Source organism: Punica granatum, chromosome 2, assembly GCF_007655135.1.
Source record: "Punica granatum isolate Tunisia-2019 chromosome 2, ASM765513v2, whole genome shotgun sequence".
Classification (NCBI taxonomy): Eukaryota; Viridiplantae; Streptophyta; class Magnoliopsida; order Myrtales; family Lythraceae; genus Punica; species Punica granatum.
In genome coordinates, this window is record NC_045128.1 from 2,543,132 (window position 1) to 2,560,715 (window position 17,584).

Sequence of the window (17,584 nt, forward strand, 5' to 3'; positions counted from 1 at the left end):
AAATAGATTTGACAAAACGCGTAAACCACGAGTCGTTTTAGATAAAAATCCCTATAAAAAATGAAAAAGGTTATTTCTTCTGCGAAATTTTTTTCAGTAATAAGAGAGATACATAGATCTAATACAAGTAAATAAATTGAAACGAAATAAAAAGATACATAAATCTCATTAGTGAAGGCAAATCTATGACATTTTCGTTTCAAACGATGCCGTATTTTACTGCACCATGACTAATTTATCTTTCTTTTACGAAACTTCAAAACAGCTTTTTGCAACCAAAAAGACATGGATGGATGGATGGATGATTCTCTCTCTCTGGTATATTCAAAAGTCAATCAAAAGGGGCATAATAAATAAATAAAGAGATGTTTAATGTTAATCTTAATCTAATCCCACATGCAACACATGACGCGCTGCTTAATCATTGAGCTGTGCACCAACACGAAACTTAGGCATCTGTCTGTCCCCGCTTGGCCCTCCTCTGCTTTTCTGACAAACCGGAGAAAAGGCAGAAACTTGGGAGGAAGAAAAGAAAAGCCTGTACCCTTTTGCACCCATTTCAAACGATTCACTTCTCTCTGCCCAAAATTTCCACAAAAGCTCAAATCAAGAATTGGATCCCCTCCCAATGATTGATCGAAGCTGTAGCTTTCCGCCACACACGAAGCTTCATTAGTTCTGCTCGACGGGAATTTGGGGGATTTTCTTGGTGGGGAAGGGATGCTCTGTTTCTCCGGTTGACTGTGTTTGCTTTGTGCATTTATTGAGGTAATATAAAATCCGAGGTTCTGAGATTTATCTTCGGAGGGCAAGTTTGGATATGGTGGAAAATCCAAAAGGGTCTGCGCTGATTTTGAATTTTAGCAGTAAATAGAGAATTTTGAATAGTCGTCGGAGTCAGTATTCCAGAAAGATTATATTAATTAACGAGTTAGTCCAATAATACATGTCAGAACACCTTTAGGTCCGTTTAGAGAAGCTGGAGAGATAACTTTGCCAAGGTCCAACCTTTAGCCGCCATTCTGGTCTTTGTGATTGTCTGGCAAGAAAATTTGGAACTTTCCCGGAACCAAACTATACTTGGTTTCGTGAGGGCGTTCATCTCCTCTGCCTGCAATATACATATATATATATATATATGTATGTATAGTTTTCGGTTTGCTCATATCCTCGTATCATCAACTTGATAGGTTCCATCTTGCTGGTTTTTTATTGGGTCAACTCTTGTGAAGGCAAACGAGAGGAGTAACTAAGAAGGGAGGAGGTCCAAGTTGCTGCTTTGGTTCCAATCGGACTGAGGAGGAACTGTTGGAATTATCGTGAATCGGATTGAGGAAGAGGTTTTAGGTTGATGGGGGCGAAGCTTACGAGGGAGGATAGCTGGGGGGACAGGGAGAGCTCTTCGTATCGGTCGAGCTCTTCGGCGTGGGATAACAATTATGGGTATCCACAGCATTCGTACAACCAAGAGAATGTGAATGATCCGCGGATACCGTCTTATGCACCGCCGCCGCCTTCAATACCATCCTATGCACCACCACCTTCAGTGCCATCTTATGCACCGCCGCCTCAGGCACCCCAGCGGTCATATCAACCTCCTCCTCAAGAGTTTGGTGGTGTTCGTGGCCGTGATAACAAGAAGAAGCTCGATAGGAGGTATTCAAGAATTGCAGATAACTACAATTCATTGGAAGAGGTGAGAGGAATGTGTGCGCTTTTATGTTCGTGGTGGTGTTGTTCTCATGATGTTAGTTCCAGGATTGGAGTTATGCTGGAATATGCACATTAACTGTCATAATTGATGGAGGACTTGGGAGTAGCCAATCTTCTTGCTTCCTGACTATTGCGTCATGTCTTGCCTCGAATTCTGCAGCTTCATAGATAGGATTGATATGAAAAGGACAGCAATTGGTTGCGATTGAGTGATGATTTGATTGCTTGCCACACATATAAACTTGTGAAGATTATTTTCCTGCTCAAGTGTCGCACACTTTGATATCAGATTGTTTTGTAAATGTGTGAATTGTTTTGATTAGAGTATGTCTCCTGAAAATGAAAATAAAATATCCAACCTTTTTGCAGGTAACTGAGGCACTTGCACGTTCTGGTCTCGAGTCTTCCAATCTTATTGTTGGTATTGATTTCACAAAGAGTAATGAGTGGACAGGTAAGGTTGTACATTCACTGCGATGCAGCAACTCTCTTTCTTGAATAATGTTCTGACTAGAGACTAAATTCATTTAATTGGACAAACAGGTGCAAAGTCGTTTAATAGACGAAGTCTGCATCACATTGGAAATGGTCTTAATCCATACGAGCAAGCAATATCTATTATTGGGAAAACCTTGGCTGATTTCGATGAAGACAACTTCATTCCTTGCTATGGCTTCGGAGATGGTACAGTTTCTATTCTATTAATGCTTTTGCTATGAACAATATTTATATGGACTGAATGGATGACAAGGTTTCACATTATATATCAGCCTCAACACATGATCAAGATGTCTTCAGCTTTTACCCTGACGAGAGATTTTGCAATGGATTTGAGGATGTTCTGCACCGGTACAAGGAGATTGTTCCTCATCTAAGGCTTGCAGGTTTGAATTCTTTTTATCAACCTTGGCTAACGATCACTTATTCTTTCCATTGAAACTTATGGTTATTTTCTTCTCTTTTTGTTGTTTTTTCCTATAGGACCAACATCTTTTGCGCCAATCATCGAAATGGCCACGACCATCGTGGCTCAAAGTGGCGGGCAGTACCATGTCTTGCTCATAATTGCAGATGGGCAGGTACATGATGTATCTTTCTTTATTTTGTGGATAAGTTATAATGTATCTTTCTTTATTTTGTGGATAAGTTATAATGTATCTTTCTTTCTAGATAAAACATTTCATAGCAGAAATTTTGCCATGGGACCTCATGTCTCAGAAAACGAAAAAGATCCAGTTATTATGCATCGCGTTGCACTTTGTAATAGGCTTTAAGCACGACAACTTATCTTTTTATTTTAGAGAAAAGGGAAGGAAAAAGGAAAAATCAAATGCTATTTTACCCCAGAAAAACAGAATTGCATATGTTATTCAGAAGAAAACACTGGGTATCCAACATTAAGAGCACAGCCATTGTAGGTTTCTAGTGTTTATGCTATTTATTCTCACCTAAGTCTCTGGTCCATTTTAGGTAACTAGAAGCGTAGATACTGAAAGAGGCCAACTGAGCCCACAGGAGCGGAAGACAGTTGAAGCAATCGTGGAAGCCAGGTGGGAAGAGGCTACTTTTTTGCATTTCCTCTTTTCCTTTTCATTGTTTCTGATGATCCTGTTCTGTTGCAGCAAGTTCCCTCTCTCGATTATATTGGTTGGGGTTGGAGATGGGCCTTGGGACATGATGGAGGAATTCGATGACAATATTCCTGCACGAGAATTTGATAACTTCCAGGCACGTGTGACCAAACCCGCGCATGTACTTCCTTTACTTCTCTTTTTTGTACCATCATCATATTTCCTGACAGAACAATCATCTTTTCTTCCCTCAGTTTGTGAACTTCACACAAATTATGTCAAAGAATGCGTCGCCCACCCGGAAGGAGACAGAATTTGCTCTCTCAGCCTTGATGGAAATTCCTTCCCAATACAGGGCAACAATGGAGCTTAATTTGTTGGGGTAGGAATTGATAATCTTCTTTTTCACTGATGCCCAAAAATAAAAATGTCCCTAGTGATGCTTTTGCTGATAAAAATTGATCTTTTATTTGTTTGAGCAGCAATGTGAAAGGCAACCCTCCTCATAGAGTTCCCCTTCCACCACCCGTCCAAAGTTTTCCTACTGCAAGCAGCACCAAGGTTTCCTATCCTACAAGCTTTGAGCCTTCTGTTCCAACTTATCAAGTAGAAAGCACCTCAGTCAGCTCAGCTCCTCCTGCTCCAACTTATGATAATCAGGTACGAGGCTTGGGACAGTGTCCTGCTTCTCTGCTTCTGCTGCGTGAAATATGCAGGGGACTTTATTGAGCATTTCAAGCTACCTTTTTGTGGGACCTCGAAGCGAGGCTTCGTCTGGTTACACAGATTCTTGTTTGAACTTCTTTGTATGCATAAATATGTTTTCTGAGCCTTTTCATGTTGCTTACAGATTTGCCCCATCTGCCTGACCAATGTGAAGGACATGGCTTTTGGCTGTGGGCATCAGGTAAATGTTGTGTTTGTCGTATCTCCTTTATCTCTGTTTTTCTTGCCAAGATGGACAGTGTCATGTTGTAGAAAAACCAATTAGATCCTGGCTTTTAGATTATTAATCTAACGATTCCTTTTCACACCTCGTGGCAAGAGAAAACCCTCAAAACGTTTCTCGGACAATGGTAGCAATGAACTTGCATCAATTTCATTGCTTTCTATTGGTTGTGCAGACGTGCTGTGACTGCGGGGAGACCCTCAATTCTTGTCCAATCTGTCGGAGCCCTATCCAAACAAGAATAAAGCTCTACTAGGCAGCAACTGCACTTCTTGACTCATATTAAAGAGGTGCCCCTCTAGTGTTCATCTTTGCTCGAGCAGACTTCGGTAGTTCCCGGGGAAGTGTCTGCAGAATTTGTTGATTATTTTGGGGCTTTGCCCTCTGTATATCAAGCTAACCTTCCGTTGCATTATTGCCATGAGAAAATGTTGGGTTTGCTAACAGTAAAAGTTAGATGATGATTGTTTTATGTGGGATAATATGTATGAATGAGATGAGATGAAGACAATGGATAAGGTTGTTTGTCAATTCACCAGAACTAACAAATGAGATGATATGTTCGGTCGATTCAATTGGGCAGTTGGCTATTTGTGTGTTCATTTATTAGCGCATATGTCAACTTTATAAATATAATCTCAACCAACCCTCTTTAATGCTCACAAAAAAGTAAATTTAAAAAGTAAATATAAAAAGAGTGGTTTTCCTAAATTATTTCGGTGCAACCACGAGGTGTTATGCTTTTATATACCGAGACTAATTTTTTGGTCGGTCGTCGTCGTATGATGTCCTTAATTTTGTGTATATGAATGATGAGGGTCAAAGGCCGACATGCCTCGTATTATTGACTTTGTATTTTGATGAACATATTGTTCGCTCTGTAAAGTCAACTTCTAGCGTGGTCATAATAAGTGACCAAAAGGGACATGACAATGCGCTGTCCAATGTAAAAGCGCTTTTGCGTGGATTCCATGCTTATCCCTCCCCTTTGTGATTGTCATGTGATGATGTAAGGTGGATGGCATCACGTGCACATGACATGACGGTTCTTTCGGTTCGGGTCTAAAATTTATCGTGACTTATGATTATACTGCATCATAATACATCGATGTATTTTAATCGTAGAACTATACTTGCCTTTATTTTTCGCGTCTCAACCGATGATTTAATCATGGTTAAATCATCGGTTAGTTGTGGCTCAGAATTATGGGCACCAAATTGTTAAATGCTTGATGACTGTTAAGTACTTGTAGGACTTGAACTTTGCTCGTTGGGCTCCACTATTTTAAATGATATTGGCAGTGTTTGCTGGGCTTAATGAGCTGATGTTGAACCACCAACTTGCGTAACTATAAAGACTGACCATAGTCACATTATTTCGACACTTCACAATCCCTTCATCCATCGTGCGGCCGCAGCGGCCTATCCGACCTGCATCCCACCACGGGCTTCGACAGTCTAATCATGGCTGAAAATAGTTAACAACAGAGTTACAAGTCTTATGACCATGTCGGGTCGCATTCTTTGCTAGCAGCGGTTATGCAGCATCCCGATCATTATCACTGATCTAATCACATCCCGTCATTATCATTTGATGGATTATCAAGCATCTCAAGCAATATCAACAACATCAGCACCTCATTTAATTCCAAATTTCCAACTGTCTACCCACCACCACGACCAAAAGGAAATCACGACATATGACACAGTTGACACATTTGATAAAAGAAAGTTCAATGCAAATAAATTTGAGTTATATGATAGGGATTCAAATTTGAAATTCACTTAAAGTACCTCGTGGCACAATCAGGTTGACGCTCAAAAGTCGATATAAATCCAACTAGTGATTTCGCCAAAAAGAAAAAAATCAAAAAAAGAAAGAAAGAAAAGAAAAGAAGGCCATTGCTGTTCTCTTCACTTGTCCGCATTTAATTCACTCAACAGCTTTCTTCAATATTTTTCCGGTTCTTATTCTTCACTAAGCAAACCCCACCACCCCCCATTCTCCATTCCTCCTTATCTCCATGCCCTTCACATCTCTCACAGATCTCCATCCATGGCGGCCATGTTCCGATACCAGAAGCTGAAACCCGAGGCTGGTCTTGATGTCGGGGCGGACACCGATGAGCCACATTATCCGATAAAGTTCAGGTCCATCCCGCAGAGGTCATCGTCAAGGATCTGGGCGAGGGTCAGGAGGGTGCACGTCAGGAGGAGGGTGAGGCTCCGGGTCCCAGGGCTGAGGAGGTTCCTGAGGTGGAAGGCGAGGCTAGTGGCGGCGGCAGTCCGGAAAGTTGTGAGGAGGCTGAAGGAGGGCCAGGGCCATTGGGGGGACCTCTTCGCCGGGAACTACCTCTTCCTGCAGGTCAATCCGTCCTCCCCGGCGATGAAGAAGTGCGCGGTCGACAGGTCCAATAACCCTTCTTCGAGGTTCTCTGCCACTTATTCTCCTCCCAGATCAGTGGCCTAACTTGCAAACAAGGAGGAAGACATATCGATCGTCTCCGGTCATGCTCGGTATACGAGGAGCGGAAGTCGTATGGGATGATCCCCACTTTATATATCGTTACGACGATTCCGTTCAACGCGTTTACATTTCTTCGAGCACAATGCGAAATTATTTAGTAGTTCATTTTGTAATTCGACAGTGCTAATGCATGATATACAATGCGTACACGTGTGTATACACGTACGAATACATGCATATATAATTCTTGTATGTACATGCATGAATGTGCTGATTATATCTAATCTTTCTCTGATTTTTTTTTTCATTTAATTTTGTAACTGAGCTTAGGAATTATGCTGTTATTTTATTATATGTTGGAAAGAATAAGGGGGAAATTCACCCAAAAAAAAGAAGAATAAGGGGTATTGAATTTCTAATGGGCTTATACGGATTTGAATCCATTTTCATTTAAGATCTCAAAGTGTTAAGTGATAGTACCAAGGTCTCATATAAACCAATGGATTTTCGATCATATTTTCCATATGGGATTAATATCCTCAACACATGCCATCACGTGCAACGTGTGGTCTATTTTTGCATACACGTTGTCACGTGTCCTTAAACACTAGCTCTCAACAATTGACCTCGAGCCGAGCTCATCTTCCGTGCTCAAGTGAGAGGATTAACCTAATGAGTTCTTTTGGCTGCTCTCGAACGTGCTGAGCTTGGTGTGGTATTGGTGCACATGCGCGTAACCTAAACTCTGATATCATATTGAATTTCAATTGGTCTCATACAAACTTAGGCCCATTTCCACTTAAAAGTTCAAGCTGTTTGTTGAGGAATAAAAATGGGATAAATTCCACATCAAAAAAGAAAAGGAAAATTGATGAATTAATATATGGCTTAAGTACTGTCATTTATTAGTTTGAGTTTTTAAATGAAAATGAGTTTAAGGCCGTATGAACCAAATGAAAATTCAATATAGTATCAGAACTCAGGTTGTGCAAATGTGAGCCCACGCGTGTATGCGCACTAACACTATGCCAAACCCAGTATGTCCGAGAGCAGCCAAAAGAGCGCCTTAAAGGCACTTGACAACATGTAGGTGGAAATGGGCCACACGCTGCACGTGAGGGCATGTATTGAAGATATTAATCCCATGTGGAAAAGATGAACCAATATCCATTGGTGTATATAAGATTTGAGTACCACTTGATAACGTGTATGTAAAAATAGACCACATGTTGCATGTGAGGGAGGGTATTGAGGATATTAATTCCACATGGAATGAACCATCACTTATCAATTTGAACTTTTAAGTGAAAATGGACACAAACTCATATGAGTCTAATGAAAATTCAATGACGGAAAGAAAAACAAGAAATGAAGCCCGTAGTCAACTAAAATTAATTTTCCAATAAATACATATATATTATGGGACAATTGATCAAACCCAATTGCAACAATTTAATTACTCAGGAACAAAAAACTAAGAAAATAAAGTGTAAATGAATTGTTTCGCATATGTACTCATAAGGTTCTTGAGAACAGTCGATATAACGGAAAAAAGGAAGAAGAAGATACAATATAGGTTGTCGCTGGTGCCGAAGCATAATCCATGCGGCTTTCGGCTTCAACCCCGATGGCCGCCACCGCGCGGTTACGCCGACCTAGTATGGACCGGCGGTGACGAGTGCAGATTGCTCCACATCCTTTAAGCAGATGGGTCGGGCCCATTAAGGTTTGGACCAGCCCAAAAGCGAGACCGGAAAATCTAAGCGAACCGGGAATTTCCAGGTTCAGTTCAGTAAAGCTGAGCCGAGCCGAACTCTGCCGCGCCGCCGCCCTCTTCCCCTCAAAACTGGAGTTCGAGCTTGAAGCTTTCGTCTCTGAAGCTCCGCCGACTCTGGCTGCTTCACTCGCCGACGTCTTCCTCACTCGCCGCTGTCTTCCTCTCTTGTCTTGGAGGGCGATTCCGAGGTACGCTTCCAATTGGGTCTGTTCTTCTCTTTCAAAGTTTGCAACTTTCTCCCTGTTTGTTGTGATTGCACTGAGGGCAACGAGAGGTTGCAGAGATTCCGCTAAAGGGCAGAGAATCTTGCAAATTTATGTGTCTAATTCAGTTTTAATTCATTATTTATTGAGCAGTTTAAGCTCGTGCTATTGGGTTTAGGGGCAGAAATCTTGTTTTGTTTCAAGAGCATAGGATGACAGGACATTTTGCGTATTAAGGTATATGTGTTCGGATTAGCCTGAATTTTCTGTCTGTTGCAGAAGGAGACGAGGTCTGCTCTATGCGCCCTGCTGAGATAGGCAGTGTAGAAGCTGATGATAAAAAGAAAAAGAGAATCAAGAAGAAGAAGAAGGTTAAGATGATGTTGGAGGAGACTTCTGAACCCGAGGACAGCACTGAGCTCGATGACACGGCTTCACCTGAGGGAACGTACTTAGAGGCCGGTGGAGAGCGAGAACAAAGTATCAAGAAGAGAAACAAGAAATCTTTGAAGGGCAATGAAGAACCAGACCTTGATGAATTTGTTCACAAAGCAGAAGTAAGTCCTGATGACAACGAAGATCAGCTCTGTGATGGGGGGAAAGAAGAGAACAAGAAATTAGAGGAAGTTGCTGAGGATATAGGACCTCAAGACGATCCTGTGTCCAAAAATACTGAGAAGAAGATGGCGAAGAAGAACAAGAAGAAGGAGAGATTAATGAAAGAAGCTGCTGAGGCCAACAAGCGAGGTATCTGCTACTTAAGTCGGATCCCTCCTCACATGGATCATGTCAAGCTTCGTCATCTCATCTCCCAGTATGGGGAGATACTGAGAATCTATCTAGCACCTGAAGGTAAACTCTTGTTAACTTCATGTATGATCTTTGAAACCGCCATCCGCAAAATGAGAACCTACTGATATCAAAATTTACAGATCCTGATGCTCAAGTAAAGCGTAAACGTGCTGGCGGTTTTAGAGGACGGGAATTCTCAGAAGGGTATGAATAATGAACTCAGTCAAATTTGCATAACAGGGTCATCAGTGATGGCTCCTTCTCTCGATATTTCTCAGTAAATTTAGCAGGAAATGCGATTTATGTGACTTTTTTATTTGTTATACATGTAGGTGGGTTGAATTTGCCAAGAAAAATGTTGCGAAGAGGGTAGCTAACATGTTGAATGGTGAACAAATAGGTAAGGTTTCATGATTTGTGTGTGTATTTAGCTCTAGAGTGCATGTATTTATTCTTTCCCAAGTGTATATACGACAATTTATTGACCAATGATTTGTTCAACTTTTTTCTTCTTGTTTAGGAGGGAGGAAGAGGTCAGCGTGGTATTATGATATCTGGAACATCAAGTACTTAAGTAAATTTAAGTGGGATGATCTCACCGAAGAGATTGGTACACGAAATGACTCCTTGAGCTGCACTTTAGTTGGTTCTTTAGAGTCATCCATCTGACCTGAGATTTTCTTAAATGCAGCACATAAGATGGCCATCCGGGAGCAAAAGCTAGCATTGGAAATCTCTGCTGCCAAGAGGGAACGCGATTTCTACCTCGCCAAGGTCGACCAGGCCCGAGCCTTGGCATCGATAGAAGGAAGGCTGAAGAAGGTATTATTTCTGGAGTCTTTTTTTTTTTTCTGTGAAACTCAGGATGTCTAATGTTATAAACCTGTTACAACTTTTTATGTTTTGCGATTCTTCCTTGATGGTATATTCCACATGCTTTGCAGAAGCAGAAGGTGGCACAAGATTCGGGAGAAAACACCGAGGGCCGTGCCGTGCAGCTGGCCCCGAAAGTAATCCGTCGGTTCCCACAGAAGCAACCTGTCAAGCAAAGTACAAAGGAAACAAAATCTCGGCTCTCAAGAGAAGTTCTTGCTGGGGTAAGTATTTACTTTGTGAGTGCACATTGTCCTCGAATATAGTCTCCGTCCTATGAGCCTGTCTTCCTTTTTCTTCCTGCAGGTTTTCGGGGCTGCATAGCCACAGGTTTGAGTTTTCCATTAAAGGGGGTACTTCTAAGACAAAACAAGCTTGGGATTCTCTTGGGATTTAGCTCACGTTGATTATTGGTTCCCCTCAAGTGGTGTAATTTAATCACTCTATGAAACTCTTCCGCATTGTCTTGGTTTATCTTAATTGTGCCCTTCACAGTAAGATTGTCATCGAGCCTTGTCTCGAGTTTCCAGGGTATTTTCTTGTACTAAACTGGGCAGACAGCGAACACAGCCGATCCTATGTCAGTGAAACTTTGAATAAACAAACAGAAGAATCATCCGATCATTAAGAAGCCCGACTTGTCACACTGTACACTGTTATTTTTCTCACACAAACTTCTCTGTTGGGTCATCACATGAAAAATCTTTGCGAGTGTGTTCGAGGTCATAGATGCTAAAGAGGCTAGGCCTCGAATAACTAAACTAATCTCGATTCTAGAATCAGCTGCAACATCCACTCCTCTGAGATACTGTTCCATCCCTTCCGCCCGATAGACCTTGTGGACGTCCATGCCCAAACTTGATTCCACATGCCTGCAATGTTGCCGAAAAACAAACGTCAACGTGCTATGCAAGACGACCATGCGGCTTAGAGAGTTCCCCCCCCCCCCCCCCAAGGCAAAGGTGTGTGTGGTAATTCCACATAAAAAAAAAAAATTCTCCTAGTTCACTTGATGTACTGATACGGTTGCCTCACATATATAAGCTCTTACTAAATTCTAATTCTAACTCCTGCTGCTGGCTACTAAGGGTTAGGGATAGTGCTATGGAGGGATAAACTTAAAAAGCTCTTGCTCTAGGGAAATAATCAGCAGATCATCCGAAACTAAACAAGGGGTCATTCTTATAAGAATTCAACTATATTACTTTCTTATGGCCCAATTGCATACCTCATTAGATGCATCAATCACACCTTCTTGAATATTCTGTAAGATCTTTGCAGCAGTCTTTACGAAAGCCTGCAATATTACCAGGAAAAGGTTAGCCACCCAGATGCCACATCAAGTACTTGCACGAAAGGAAAAAAGCTCAAGAGTCTTACTTCTTCAACATTTTGGGCAGTTCTTGCAGATGCCTCCAGAAACAGAAGTCCATTTTCCTTTGCAAACTGCTCCCCTTCTTCCTTGCTGACCGCCCTCCTATGGGCAAGATCACACTTGTTTCCTACAAGCATGATAGTCATGTTGGGATTCGCATGCTGCCGAGCATCCTCTAGCCAGCTTGCTAGATGATTAAATGTTTCTCTCCTGCAGATGATATCAGATATTCTATTTCTGATGAGAGGAATGACGATTTACGTAAAGAGCCATCTCTCAAAGACAGCAGCATTGCTTAGATCAATTAAAGATCTTATGCTGACACTTCAAGTCAAGAAAACAAGCAAATTGTTCTGCAACAAGGTTATACGTTTCCAAAAACATGATGTTCAAAGTTAAAAGCTGTTTATCTTTAACAGATTATATATGCAGGACCCGTTATCAGCAGAGCTTTGACATATGAATAACATCGACTACTTTCCTAATGAAAACAATGACAAGAGGCAACAAACTTAAATTCCGCAGCAGTTCTATATCAGTAATCCCTCTAAGAACAGCCTGTAAACTGAGTATACCAACTAGCTGCTCAGATATTAAAAGGAGTACCCTCACACCTTGTAATATCATAAACCAAAAGTGCTCCCGCTGCTCCACGGTAATAAGATCTTGTGATGGATCTGAAGGATTCTTGTCCAGCCTGAAATATAACTAAACACCGTCACACCGCCAAAATACGGAATTTCTAGAATTGTTAGGTTGAGTATGATAAAATCCTACATGGATAAAACAGGATGACCACATATACTAAGGCAAACTGAACTCCAGAACTCCATCTAATGCTCCTATCAAAACGTTCCATCGTATAAATTTATGCACTAAGATGGTATGACTCGCAGAAGCATGCCACAGACATGACATAGAGATTATAGGAAACCAGAATTCCGCAACGGGATAACCCATGCATAAAAGCAGTTCTACTCCCACTATTCATCTCTCCATAGTTTACCATCTGGGCAGCAAAATCCCTCGCCGCGTATAGAAACCTCACCACTAAAGACATATTTTCCTTCACAGAGTACTCGAATCCCACAATGTAGGAAATCTTGTACATAGCATGCAGTCAACAAGTATTTATCTGTGTATCTTTTCCTTAGTCACTTCCATCAGTAGCTTACCGGTACTAATCAACCTAACCCCATTGCAACAGCCCACAAGCTCGCAGGAATCAAGCTCGAAATGAAAAATGAGGGAGAGACGGAGAATTACAGTGTCCCAAATCTGGAGCTTGATGGGGCGGCCATCGATGGTGACCATGCGGGCGCCGAACTCGACGCCGATGGTGAGATCATGGACGGGCTGGAACCTCTTGTCGGTGAACTGCAGCAGCAGGCATGACTTCCCCACACCTGCAACCCCACCACCAAAGCTCAAACCAAAAACTAGCCAACCAAGCAACCAACACACGCCCCCCAAAAGAAAAGCCTGGAACTAGGGTTCCGAACCAGAAAGACATCAAACGAGCCGGAGGGAGGGGGGGAGAGAGAGAGAGAGAGAGAGAGAGAGAGAGAGAGAGAGCCAAACAGACCTGTATCGCCGATGATTATGTACTTGAAGAGGTAATCGTACGACATGTCGGAGGCTGCCGCCGGCGAAGGAGAGAGAAGGAGAATCGATTTGGGGAGGGGGCAAGGTTGTTTGGGGTGGCAAAGGCAGCAGCGGAAAGTCAAGCTTGCTTCTTGGAGACGAACTGTCTGCGCAGAAGAAGAAAGATGGAGAAGGAAGGAAGAAAGAGTGAGACGATGCGATGCCGTCCTCGATTGGACGATAATTAATCGCATTCGAAGATGTCTTGCTCTTTTGCTTACTTAAGCCTTCTGGACACGTATAGGTATTGTCTTACCCCTTAATTAATTAATATAATCTTTCTCTAAATCTTCTACTGATCTGAGTAATTAATTAAGAAACAGTCATATATAATATTGATTTATGGATTCGTTGAGACCACGAGGTGTTTGCTTGCTTGGATATTAACACGTCTTTCCTAACTACGAGAACCTTCCAGTAGATCTTGGACGGTCACACGAACCGCAATTTATCATTCGTGTCATGCCTAATGATTAATATTGAACCGATACTGATTACTCAACATAATTTTTCTTGATTTTGTGTATGTTATCTTAATACATCATAGATTACTTCATATTCGAGTTCCAATTGGATTAATCAGTCCGGTCCGGTCCATTTGGAACATTCGACTGATGTGGTCTAGAACAATTACTACAATATTGTGACATCTCATCTATTTATGTTGTTCTAAATGGAATTATGGATGAGTCCGCGAAGCTTACAGTTCGTTCGACGAAAGCAAAACAAGGGCCCTCTGGTGCTGTAGGCATCGAAAGTGATCCATCAGCTCCCACAGAAGCAACCCGTCATGGACAGCTACGAAAGAAGCCAAATCTCGGCTGCCAGGAGTTATTGCCGGGGTTAGCAATACTTCATCAATGGATATGTCCATCAAACCCGTCATCCTTTCCTTCCTGCAGGTGTTAGGGGCTTCTTAGCCATCCAGATTTTGGGTTTTCTAGTGAACGAGGAACTACTTAGACGAAACTGAGCTTTCAGAATTTAGCTCTGCGCAGTCTCGGTTACCCTCATGCTCGTATTTATCACTCTGTAATACACTTCTTCATATTGTAAGTCTCAGTTTCTGGCAAGTTTAATTGAACCAAACTCGATCGACAGAGAACAACGCAGACAGTGTATAAAGAGGATTTAATGAACAGAGGAATCATCCAAGTAGAAGAAACCGGATTCGTCACAGAGTACAGTGTAATTTTCTCACACAAACTTCTTTGTTGGGTCATCACATGAAAAATCTTTGCTAGTGCGTTCGAGTTTGCAGATGCTAAAGAGGCTTCAGCCTTGAATACTGAACCAGCTGGGATACTGTTCCAGCTGCGTACCTCATTAGAAGCATCAAACAAGTATCACCGTGAGAACTCTACTCTTCCATATCGTCCCTCGCTTCAGGAATTTCTTCCGTCTCCTTCAGAGGAGTAATCTTCGTCAAGAGAACCTCTGGATAGCAGAATCAGAAACCAACAGCAAAAACATGAAATCGGTTATTGTTTATATGGGGAAAATGAATCCTATGCTATAAATGGGTGGCGGGAGAGTGTTACTGACCAGTCTTCTTGGGGAAAGTATACCCTTTCTCGCTGACATATGTACGGGGGTTAGGCATCAGATGGTTCCTCAGGTACTCCTTATCACCCTGTGGAAGTGCACAAAAATGTTAAACCTCAACTTTGGAATTGCGTGCATCTCCAAGAAAATAAGCCCACAAACCTTAGTTATGACGCACACATCAACATTGCTTCCAGATCCCAAATCATTGAAAATACCCGCACATATTGCCTCAGTCACCAGCTTAATGCCCTCTTCTCTCTGCCAAGGTCATTGTAATCAACAAGTATTAATAATCTGGTCATTCTTTTTTACAAGACAAGAATTCAAAGCGCAGCATTGCCCTCATATAGCATTACAACGGCCATGATCAACATGGAATTAAACATCAGATCCGGAAAAGGCTTACGTTTTCATTCATGCAACCTCGGTAGAGTTTACGCAGCAAATAATGACTTAGATATCAATTGGCCATAAGAAAAATGTCAAAAAATGAACATACCGTCAAGCCTTCTTTGAATTTATCTTCAAATACAGACATTGCAGCAAGAGAACCCGAACCCATTGTAGCAAATGGTAGTGTGTCTGTCGAGCCATGGGGATATATCTGGAGAACAACAGATTCCAATATCAGCCACAAAAATTAAACAAGCACATGAGCCAATAAGAGGTATTGCTAGCTTTAGGAAATCATTTGAAAGCAGAACACTTACAGTGTGCAAGTGAGGTCCAGTAACATCAACTCCACCAAGAACCAGAGCAGCCTGAACGTAACCTTGATAGCTGAATAGAACATTAGTTACTATTGACCCATAAAAGATGAAGAAAATAATTCTATGTACTCAGCCTCACTCTCCACAAAATGCTTACTTGAAAAGGTGCCTCTTCAGAAGTGTCAGCGCCGTCACAACCCTGGATTCACGGCTGGTATGGTAGCGATGCAATTGCAGCTGTGAGCTCACCATGTCTAGATAAATGCAAACACAACAATGAAACCAGAACAAGCATTCAGATTACAGAACATTGCTTAGTTTGGCAATCAACAAATCGCAAAAGCATTATCACTATTTATCAGCTACAGAAGATTAAGGAGCAACGTACCTGTTACTGCCTCTGTATCTGCAGCAGTTCCAGCACCACAGCAATATATGTTTGGTGCAATGTAGTGAATTTTCTCGCAGTTCTTATCAGCAACAATAGGTCCTTCAGTTGCTCTAGTATCAGCTCCAAGAATGACACCATCCTGTAGGATCCATATGCCAAGGAATGTGAAGACAGATACATACAGCAAAAAGGAAAATTACAAATCCATGCCCCCATAAATTCAGGCTCAATCCGCAGTTATGTCTTAAATCAGTGATACAATGAAGTCGCTATTCAACCTATAAATTTCAGGTTGCCATTATCCTATAAATGTGAAGTTCTCTCATCCTATAAATGTGCTATTCACCCCACTCTATGTTTTAGACGTTGGTACGATCTCCATTTCATCTTGCTCTAGCAATGTTGTTTATCATAATGATGCTAAGTTGGTTCCTAAAGTCAGTATCTTGAAAAAAGATTTTCTCAATTGGACAACTTTGTGATGAAAACTAGTAGTTAGTGGCTATACATGAGTAAGCCTATAGGAGACAACCTTAAAACGTATAAAGACAATTTTACACGAAGTAAATTTTAGTTTGCATCATAAGCTATTGTCCTAAAACCCAAACGGAATAGCACCAATTTTCTGTCTTGCTTAAGAGGATATCAAGTCAAAACATCATTGTTCCATAGGCAGACAATTCGTACCTGGAAAATCAACCCCACAATCGTCGTTCCCGTTTTCCTGAAAGAAGGGGCCTTGGCACCCTCACTCTTCTTAGCAAGCATAGCATTCCTCCTACACAGATCAAAGCTAAATCCACCCTTTGGAGGAACTTCAACCATTTGCGTAGACATTTTGGCTATCAGCCAATCTGCAGAGCAATCGCAAAAGAATAGCTACACTTGTAAGTTCATTCCATGACAAGTGTGCTTATCCAAATAGCGAAGACGAAAAACCTCATGATAACAGACACTGTAAACCCTAAAATTTGATGCGTACACTGAACTTGAAACGACATAATTATTGACTAAAGCCTACTGAGCCTTCTCGAGCAGATAGAACAGACCAAGAATGGAAACACTGAGCTAGAGAGGTACCTGACGGCCGAAGAGGAGAGGAGAGGAGATGAGAGGAGACGACGGAATCAATCGCCGGAGCAGCGAACAGAATCGATCGGAGTGGACGGGATCGAAGAGACGGAGGTAATGTAGAGTGTAGAGGAGCTTTTGATCTCTGCTCCTTCTTCTTCACCAAGAAAGAGAGAACCGGAGGCTTTAGTGGGCCGGTTCGGATGGACTACACCGAATCGTGGGCCGTGTATTGGGCCGACAAGCAAACGGGCAGTCCGACCCGACTTACGCCCACAAGACGCGAAAAAAAATATATTGAAAATTGGAGGAAAAGGAGGGAAGTGGGGTGAGTGGACAAGAAGCTATTTAAGTGAAATTACTAATTTGTCCTCAATTGAGTGGATGTATTTAATTAGATGTAATGAGTGATGGATAATATCGGAAAACGAATGTGAGACGAAGAGAAGAGTCTCATCTACGGGTTTATATATTAGTATAGAAGATATAGATCAATGTTG

At 41.8% G+C, this 17,584-nt stretch overlaps 5 protein-coding genes across 8 annotated transcripts; 3 read left to right on the forward strand and 2 right to left on the reverse strand.

Annotated features, from left to right (window-relative positions):
• Nucleotides 1-416: 416 nt before the first annotated feature.
• LOC116197391 (E3 ubiquitin-protein ligase RGLG2-like) lies at nt 417-4,815 on the forward strand. Of its 3 annotated transcripts, none has more exons than XM_031527534.1 (12): nt 417-768; nt 1,233-1,696; nt 2,083-2,167; nt 2,257-2,397; nt 2,484-2,597; nt 2,695-2,792; nt 3,184-3,263; nt 3,336-3,441; nt 3,539-3,666; nt 3,767-3,944; nt 4,135-4,191; nt 4,409-4,815. In XM_031527534.1, exons 2-12 carry the CDS (start codon nt 1,352-1,354, stop codon nt 4,487-4,489), a joined length of 1,413 nt encoding a protein of 470 aa, XP_031383394.1. In that variant the 5' UTR covers nt 417-768; nt 1,233-1,351; the 3' UTR covers nt 4,490-4,815. The 3 variants fall into 3 exon arrangements, with proteins under 3 accessions (XP_031383394.1, XP_031383392.1, XP_031383393.1); XM_031527532.1 differs by having other exon boundaries at nt 419-768; nt 1,191-1,696; XM_031527533.1 differs by lacking the exon at nt 417-768 and adding an exon at nt 977-1,001 and having other exon boundaries at nt 1,191-1,696.
• A 1,241-nt stretch (nt 4,816-6,056) lies between these two features.
• LOC116194519 lies at nt 6,057-7,007 on the forward strand. The gene has a single exon (XM_031523335.1). The coding sequence runs from the start codon at nt 6,290-6,292 to the stop codon at nt 6,701-6,703; it is 414 nt and encodes a 137-aa protein (XP_031379195.1). The 5' UTR covers nt 6,057-6,289; the 3' UTR covers nt 6,704-7,007.
• Nucleotides 7,008-8,258: 1,251 nt separating this feature from the next.
• LOC116195705 (pre-rRNA-processing protein ESF2) lies at nt 8,259-10,879 on the forward strand. 2 transcript variants are annotated; one of them, XM_031525017.1, is made up of 8 exons: nt 8,259-8,665; nt 8,960-9,532; nt 9,613-9,676; nt 9,805-9,872; nt 9,993-10,082; nt 10,164-10,294; nt 10,417-10,569; nt 10,652-10,879. In XM_031525017.1, exons 2-8 carry the CDS (start codon nt 8,980-8,982, stop codon nt 10,667-10,669), a joined length of 1,077 nt encoding a protein of 358 aa, XP_031380877.1. In that variant the 5' UTR covers nt 8,259-8,665; nt 8,960-8,979; the 3' UTR covers nt 10,670-10,879. The 2 variants fall into 2 exon arrangements, with proteins under 2 accessions (XP_031380877.1, XP_031380878.1); XM_031525018.1 differs by having other exon boundaries at nt 8,322-8,681.
• A 63-nt stretch (nt 10,880-10,942) lies between these two features.
• On the reverse strand, nt 10,943-13,562 carry LOC116195706 (ras-related protein RABB1b). Its single transcript, XM_031525019.1, has 6 exons — nt 13,306-13,562; nt 12,987-13,126; nt 12,335-12,417; nt 11,726-11,930; nt 11,574-11,642; nt 10,943-11,217 (listed from the first exon to the last, which is right to left on the reverse strand). Exons 1-6 carry the CDS (start codon nt 13,556-13,558, stop codon nt 11,125-11,127), a joined length of 843 nt encoding a protein of 280 aa, XP_031380879.1. The 5' UTR covers nt 13,559-13,562; the 3' UTR covers nt 10,943-11,124.
• Nucleotides 13,563-14,463: 901 nt separating this feature from the next.
• LOC116195707 (proteasome subunit beta type-7-A-like) lies at nt 14,464-17,252 on the reverse strand. Its single transcript, XM_031525020.1, has 9 exons — nt 17,094-17,252; nt 16,701-16,867; nt 16,011-16,152; nt 15,780-15,876; nt 15,623-15,692; nt 15,412-15,516; nt 15,072-15,170; nt 14,910-14,997; nt 14,464-14,801 (listed from the first exon to the last, which is right to left on the reverse strand). Exons 2-9 carry the CDS (start codon nt 16,848-16,850, stop codon nt 14,725-14,727), a joined length of 828 nt encoding a protein of 275 aa, XP_031380880.1. The 5' UTR covers nt 16,851-16,867; nt 17,094-17,252; the 3' UTR covers nt 14,464-14,724.
• Between the last annotated feature and the right edge of the window lie 332 nt (nt 17,253-17,584).

Coding starts and splice junctions, on each gene's coding strand:
- LOC116197391 (XM_031527534.1), top strand. CDS start 1,352: ATGGGGGCGAAGCTTACGAGGGAGGATAGCTGGGGGGACAGGGAGAGC. Junction 3,264..3,335: donor GAAGCAATCGTGGAAGCCAG/GTGGGAAGAGGC, acceptor GTTCTGTTGCAG/CAAGTTCCCTCTCTCGATTA. Junction 3,442..3,538: donor GAGAATTTGATAACTTCCAG/GCACGTGTGACC, acceptor TTCTTCCCTCAG/TTTGTGAACTTCACACAAAT.
- LOC116194519 (XM_031523335.1), top strand. CDS start 6,290: ATGGCGGCCATGTTCCGATACCAGAAGCTGAAACCCGAGGCTGGTCTT.
- LOC116195705 (XM_031525017.1), top strand. CDS start 8,980: ATGCGCCCTGCTGAGATAGGCAGTGTAGAAGCTGATGATAAAAAGAAA. Junction 9,533..9,612: donor AATCTATCTAGCACCTGAAG/GTAAACTCTTGT, acceptor CAAAATTTACAG/ATCCTGATGCTCAAGTAAAG. Junction 9,873..9,992: donor GTTGAATGGTGAACAAATAG/GTAAGGTTTCAT, acceptor CTTCTTGTTTAG/GAGGGAGGAAGAGGTCAGCG.
- LOC116195706 (XM_031525019.1), bottom strand. CDS start 13,558: ATGCGATTAATTATCGTCCAATCGAGGACGGCATCGCATCGTCTCACT. Junction 13,127..13,305: donor CATAATCATCGGCGATACAG/GTCTGTTTGGCT, acceptor GTGGGGTTGCAG/GTGTGGGGAAGTCATGCCTG. Junction 11,931..12,334: donor TTGGTTTATGATATTACAAG/GTGTGAGGGTAC, acceptor TATCATCTGCAG/GAGAGAAACATTTAATCATC.
- LOC116195707 (XM_031525020.1), bottom strand. CDS start 16,850: ATGTCTACGCAAATGGTTGAAGTTCCTCCAAAGGGTGGATTTAGCTTT. Junction 15,693..15,779: donor CTGAAGAGGCACCTTTTCAA/GTAAGCATTTTG, acceptor TGTTCTATTCAG/CTATCAAGGTTACGTTCAGG. Junction 15,517..15,622: donor CTGGACCTCACTTGCACACT/GTAAGTGTTCTG, acceptor GTTGTTCTCCAG/ATATATCCCCATGGCTCGAC.